The sequence below is a fragment of the Belonocnema kinseyi genome, chromosome 1 (assembly GCF_010883055.1).
Source record: "Belonocnema kinseyi isolate 2016_QV_RU_SX_M_011 chromosome 1, B_treatae_v1, whole genome shotgun sequence".
Classification (NCBI taxonomy): domain Eukaryota; kingdom Metazoa; phylum Arthropoda; class Insecta; order Hymenoptera; family Cynipidae; genus Belonocnema; species Belonocnema kinseyi.
In genome coordinates this window covers 55,592,428-55,599,755 of record NC_046657.1, presented here as the reverse complement: position 1 = coordinate 55,599,755, position 7,328 = coordinate 55,592,428, and the positions used below count along the sequence as shown (strand labels likewise).

The window sequence follows — 7,328 nt, the reverse complement described above, 5'->3', positions numbered from 1 at the left end:
TACTTGATATTTCCAAGAATTGTTAATAATGATTTTCTATTTCACAGAGAGAATAACACGTGTTACAAAGTACTTTTTTTCTTCCGCTTCATTTCCCCACATAAATGCAGGATATCATTTAGGTCAATGATGTGACAATTGCTAGTATATAAGCCAGTATGACACACGTTCAAAATCGTGGCAGTCTAAACTCGAGAAATTTCTTCGTAATCAGTTCTATTAAACGAAAATCATGGAGGATTTAATTTTCCTGGCCCTTCTCTTTTTTCTGCTGGCTCTCGATTCAGTTCGTAAGTAGAATATTATTTATATGTTATTATCATTATGTATCTTTTGCAACAATTTGGTCTACGTGTGTTTAAAATATTGCAATTCAATCATCATATTGACCGATAAATTGAGTTTCACGGAAACGGGGAGGGTCGGTAAGGCCGGTTTTTGGCCTAATTTATTTTTGGACCAAAAAATCTGAAAAAATCATGGTAGTATCTTATAAGTATCCCGAGTCGATTGCACGCTAAACGGACTCGGGTTTACTATCGGGTTTACTATGGTTTTCGGGGTCGCCGAATACAAATCTGGCGTCCTTTGACTTTTATCGCGTCAGGTTCAAGGTCATTGGAAGGTCAGATCAAGAGAAAATGGTAAAAAAATCCAAAAAAAGTACGTCATAGGTTTTTGGAGTCGCTAATTACAAATCTGGCATCCGTTGAACTCTATCGCTTCAGGTTCAAGGTCCCGAAAACCATCGTAAACCCGAGCTAACCTCAGAATACATGTTTAAGAGTGTCAAATCTCTCGAAAATACCGTTAGTGGGTAGTAGTGTTTCCTATATTTGTAGGGGGGGGGGGGGGGGTGGCTGGGGGGTGGAGGGTAGTCCGTTTAGCGTGCAATCGACTCGGGATACTTATAAGATACTACCATGATTTTTTCAGATTTTTTGGTCCAAAAATAAATTAGGCCAAAAACCGGCCTTACCGACCCTCCCCCTTTTTTCGAAAATTATTATTAGATTAGGAGCTGAAATATCTTTCGAACGATATTTGAAATTTTTAAATATAATTTTTACCTGTGCAAAAAAGTGAACTCTTTTCCAAAATATTTTGTTACGGTAGCGTCGCAGAGTAGTCTGGAATAGGAATTTACTGTTCATAATCGACCACAGGTCCTATTTCTTAACCGATTTAAAAGTTTTTGGTTTTAGAAATGCTCAGAAATTAATTTTTAAGAAAATTGTGGTTTGCTTTTATAAAATTTTTTCACAGAGCAACAATATGTAAACAAATATAGTGACAAAATTGACCATTTTAGCTTTGTGAATTTTTATTTAAAGAAAAAATACAGATAGGAACTCACTATCAGCCGGAATTATTGCACATGCATTTTAATAATATTTAACTTAATGATTATAAACAATTTCTATAAACAAATTCTTATTAGTGTTTTCTTATCATAGAAAAAGTCGTTTATTTCACGCTAGTTGCTAATATTTTTCATAAGGATACTTGTTTAACTGAATTGTTGTAAACAATCTATATTGTTTATGTTTGATAAAGCTTAAAGTATATAAATGGCTTTAAAGACAATTGTAAATCACTTTTGTTCAGAAAAATCCATTCAGGTATGAGAAAATAGGCGATTGAACTATCCGGGGGCTAAATTAAAAATTATTTTTCATTGCACCCTACAAAAGTGATTGTTATATGCATGGTTATGATCCACGCGGTTAAAGATCTCGTGCTTCTACACTAGTGTAAACAAAAATAATAAATGAGGAGGGAAACAAAAAGCAAAGATATGAAGCCACAAGATAAAGTCAGTTAAGGACTCATGCTACTTATTATCTTTCCTGAAACTCTGATACCTCCGAGTCTCAACACGACTGCGAAGTGTCAATTATCATTTAAAATAATAAATTAACGTTGAAAATTTATTTACGAAAAATACTTAACTTTACTTCAGTCATGTATTCGATAGCTGTTGCAAAGTTTTATCATAAATCGGTAAATCAGCAATCGATGTCAAACATTAAAACCACCCCTAGTCGTAAGAATCAATCCTGTTTATGAATCTTTGGTAAACGGATTCCATAAATATCCATCATTAAAATAATTATAAAGAAGCTTAAGGCCATGTGACGAGAGGGTCACGTGACCAAACCTGGTATTCAATTTTTCTGTCCCAACTTACGTCTAAACGAAATGAGGTATCGCTTTGAAAGTTTGAAAAATGAAAGAGGAGGTAATAAAGTCCATGTTTCTGCTTTGTTCCGGTGGAAATTTTGAGAAAAAATTTCTTTTTTGAAGAAAATACCAGTGGAAGTTTTCTTTCCCAACTTACGTGCACACGGAATGAGATATTGCGTTAAAAGTTTGGCACGATAAATAGAAGGAATGCAAGAATCTGTCTTTGGTCCTAAATAATTATAATAGTGAAAAAAGTTTTTTTTTTATAACTATTTTGGAGAGATACCGAGCGTACTGTCGTCAAACCCTGCAAACAATTTGCAATGTTGCGAATGGGCTAGTTATGAGGTTTATATTGACCAAAGTGGGGCATAACAACAAAAATCGCTCACGAACATTATGCGCAAATAATTCAAAAACTAATGTTTGCACTTGAAATGCAAATAAACATGTTTGGTCTGACATACGTATCAGTCTGGTATCAGCTGTGTCAAAGCAGCACTAGCGCAGCGAGTAGACAACTTCGAACTTCTAAGGGTCTGTAGGTAAAGCAGATTGCATGATTACCGTCAGAGAAAGCTAAAAGTCGAACTTCTGCTGTAAAATCTAAATATGTCCGTCGAAAATCATTATTTGCATAAATAAACTTTTTTCACATGGCCTTGAGGGCATGTGATACTTAGAAAATTGTCGATTTTACCAGTTTTAGGTTCCGCCGGGTTTTTTTTCTAGAATAATAAATATTTTTTATTTAAAATTTGGGAAATAATAGCGAACATGCTAACGGACGCCCTCGCACACTTTTTTGTAGGTTAATTCAAAAAAGTTTTAATTTAGCAAAATGTGATTTATTTTCATAGCGCTTAGGAATTAGTATCGATCTTTTCAGTATTAGATTCTCCCGTCTTTTTTACTAGGGTAAGAAATATTTTATCGTCAAAATCTGGGAAATGATAGCGAACATGCTAACGGACGTCCCCGCACACTTTTTTGTGTTTTTTTTTTGTTCAAAAATTTTTTGACTTTGCTAACAACGTGTGTATTTTCCGAGGTTATGTGTGTTACAATTCTACCGAGCATTACTTCCAAAGTACACAATATTTTTGGCGAAAACTTTGGACTTACAAATAAGCATAGTAACTAATCTCGCGGAACTAACCCTTTTTGCAGAAATTTAAAAAAGTTTATTTAATAAATAATTTCCAACTTATCGAAAAGGCAGATATGAAAAACGACGTAACCTTAAAATAATGCATACAATTTTTATTTAGCACAATAATTTTTTTTTATTATTATCCCTCAAAAAAGAGTCAGGGGACGTCCGTTCTGATATTTTATAGCATCTCCAAATTCAGTTTTAAAAAAGTTTAATTTTTGTGGAAAAAAGCCGGTGGAACTGTACCCGATTGACCACACAACGAAGTATCACATGCCCTTAATAAACCAATTGAACGAAAACCCAGATACGCATTATTACTATAATTATCTAAATAACTGAAATTTAAGCTTATAAATTAAAAACACTTTTAAAACATGTTCGCGCTTTGGAGAACTTAAACCAAACAGTAAACTGTGTAACACATTGAGAGACGAGCGTCTTTTTAATCAGTTTATCGTGTTTTGGGTCGAAAAGAATAAGTCGAATCGCTCACTGACCAAAAACGATTATGTTCGATCAAAATTTCTATTTAAATTCGATTTAAAAATTTTTTGCTGTTGTACATTTTACTGAAGAACTTTGATTTAATTATATGGCGTTTTTTATTACGCAAAGATACTTTGTGATTATTTTGAATAGAAATTGCTGAATTTTAAATAATCACCGTTGAATTTTTACTTATTTAATCAGTGGAAAGTGAGCCACCAAAGGTTAGCTGAAAATGAAAAATTCACGTAGAGGAGATATTTTCTAATGCAATAGTTAAGAAATAATTGCTTTATGCAAATACATAAATTCGCTTAAGATTGACTATTCATAGAAATTATAAAAAGACTTTAAAAATGGAAAACGTAAAAAATTGAAAGTTTTGATAAAACGATGGTATGGTACACCATTCTTATCTTAATGAAACAATAAGAGTGTCATATTGTGAGATTGTAAATTTGACTTGGTCTGTCTTAAATTCGGTTCATTATCTTTTAACTGTTTGAATAAAGTTAAAATAAATTATAATTTTGATGATCTTAAAATCACAATGGATCATTGGATTCGAAATTAATTGTACGTATTTTCACTAGTTGTTTTCCAAAGAGTTCTGCTTTCGATTTAAACATTTTTTCGGTTTTTATTTTATCTTTTTTTACATAAAATTTTAATTATTTAGAAGGCTTTGTAGAAATTATTCGTCTCTTATAAGGATGAACTTGAGTATCTTAAAAAGTTTGTTTTTATTTTGTAGTTTTTTGATTCTTCAAAAGATACTTTATTGGCTTTCACAATTAAAATTTTCAAAATTAAACTAGTTCCTAATAATATTTTACAGATTTCTTTGCAGATAATAGGTAACAAATGATTGATGAAAAATCACTTGTTCAATTACTGAAGATATGTCTTTATTCAATTTTGAAAATAAAAATTGCTTAGTGAGAATATATAATCTTATTAAGGACCATATATTTATAGCTTCATATAAAAAACTAGAAAAATTAAATTGAGTAAAATGAATTTGTAACGTAATACTTTATTTTTCATCTAAAAATATGAATCTTTAACCAAAAAAAAAAATATAATAATAATAATCTACGAAAATGTAATGGTTAATATTTTTACAGGGAATAAAGTTAAGTTAAATATAAAACAAATTAATTAAATAAACAAATATTTAAATATACCAACAAAAAATGATTTAAATTACAAAAATAATCAATAGCTAAATTCAAAGACCAAATACGAATTTTCAAGAAAAGGGTTTAAAGCATAACGAAAGTACATTTATTTGGTACCAAACATGTGCATTTTTAAACAAAAAAGATTATATTTGTGCCAAAACAGTTGAATTTTCGAACAAAAAGAAAGAATTTTTAAACAGCAAACTTGAATTTCAAGTAATTATTTTTTCAAACTACGAAAGTTAATTTGGAAGGAGGAAATTATCTTTCTTTTAACCAAAAGGTTTAACTTAAAAAAAAATTGTTATCAAAAATTCAATCATCAACGCGACCTTTTAACTAAGTAGTACAGTTGTTTACCAGATGACTTTCGTTGTAAAAATATAATAGTAAAATTTTAAGTTGAAAAAAAAATGAATTTATAACCATATATATATTTAAATGGGTTCTATTAATTCAGTCCACATTCAAGCAGAAAAAAAAAAAACAAAAAAAAAGGGAAAAGAGGGAAGTTTTTTTAAAACAGTATCCAAAAATATAAAAAAATAGCATTTTTAAGAAACTGTTTAACATCTGTTAAAGAAAAAAAAATAATTACGAAACCCAGGTAAACAGTAAAATTTATTATGAAAACTTTTAATTTTTGTAAAGAAAATATACTCATTTATTATACATAGTTTAAATACAGTGTCAAAAATTATACATAATTATCAATTGTTTCATATAAAATAATATGAAGAGAATGAAAATAATACATATTACCCTAGACCGTATATATTTGTCGCCTGAGTAGTATTTTCCTATTAAATAAATACTAATTTTTTCGAAATATGTGAATATCTTTAAGGCTGTAAACGTTTATTTCAGAAAAGGCTATAGAAATGGAAAACGTGAAAAATCATTTAATTCATAAATAGATTGAGAATTTATAATAAATTTAACTTGTGTCAAAACAGGGAGACTGATATTTTCTAATTGAAAAGAGTACTACTAATTGTTTACTGATAAGGAAATTATTGAAATAATAGTTTTGAACAGGTTACAAACATAAAAACATGTGAAAATTTGCTGGCTCTATTGAAACAACACAAAGGCCATATTTGAGAAATTCTAGATATGACCCAGTTTGTTTCCATTTTAAAAATCATAGCCTTCGAATTGTTTGAACAAAGTTAAGAAAAAACAGAGTTTTGCAGAATCATTAAATTCCCATGTAGAAATTTCGATCGGGATTTGGTGGGGCCCTGGATAGATTTCCCTATTTTTATTCAGGCACTCAGCAGGGAAACTGGAGAGGGCCTGACTTGTTCTGTAACGCTGTTTTAGCCAGGTTCTAGCTAGAACTTCTGAGCATCCCCTAACGAGAGTGCCCTTCTAACGCCCGACGATTAGCAGAGCGCCATCTATACCCTTTCTATTATTTGATGAATATTTAATTGTGTTGAATATTTAATTTTAATGACAAAAAAGGTATTTAAAAAATAAATATTAATTGATTGCGAGTATTTTGAGTTTAAATATTAATGGTCCTATTTAGAGTGAATACATATGTTACATTCTTAAACATTATATTACACATAAAATGTTGAACGCTACGGAGTATCGAACACCTATATCTATACCTAATTCGATCGCCTAGCAGTCGGGAGTCTTAAAGATTACGCTAAACTTTCGAGTTGATAGTCGATGAAAAATCCATATTCATAATGTACAGATCAACCAATTTTAAACTATCTTTTTTTAATTAAATATTTATTATAATACGACATTTTTTGCATTAAATTTACGAACTGTTAATATTAATATCAATACAATAATTTTTAAATTATATATTTTAATAGATTGAAATTTTTCTTTCTGTAATATTGCGTTTTTCCCGTTATGGACTAACTTACAACTTTTTACGATGACAGGAAATGTAATTCTTTTCGAACATTCACAGTTTTACATAAGGATACAATTTTTTTCCTAATAAAAAAGGATACAGTAAGATTTTCCATACCTATAGGAGGCACGAAATTCTTCACTAGAACATGATAGGGCATCCATCAATTTTTTCTAGGCTAGATATTCTGACAGGGCTCCTAACCAGTTTTTTTCTAGATTATATATTCTCATAGAGGCCCCTACCAGTTTTTTTCTGGACTAGATATGTTGATAGGGGCCCAACAAGTTTTGTCTAGACTAGATATTTTGATACGGGTCCCAACCAGTCCTCGGGTTGCGGATAGAGGGTCCCTGTACCAAGGGTTTCTGCTGAATATGGTTACAAAAATAAATAGGCAGTCGCGGACAATTGTCCAGGGGTGGTC

The 7,328-nt window shown here is 30.5% G+C and overlaps 1 protein-coding gene across 1 annotated transcript in view; it reads left to right on the top strand.

Annotated features, from left to right (window-relative positions):
- The first annotated feature begins 200 nt into the window (after positions 1-200).
- Positions 201-7,328, top strand: part of LOC117173858 — a 25,034-nt gene continuing 17,906 nt past the window's right edge. Inside the window, exon 1 of the mRNA XM_033362506.1 lies at positions 201-290. Coding sequence (XP_033218397.1) covers positions 233-290 — 58 coding nt within the window. The 5' untranslated portion in view covers positions 201-232. The remainder of the gene's footprint in view (positions 291-7,328) is intronic.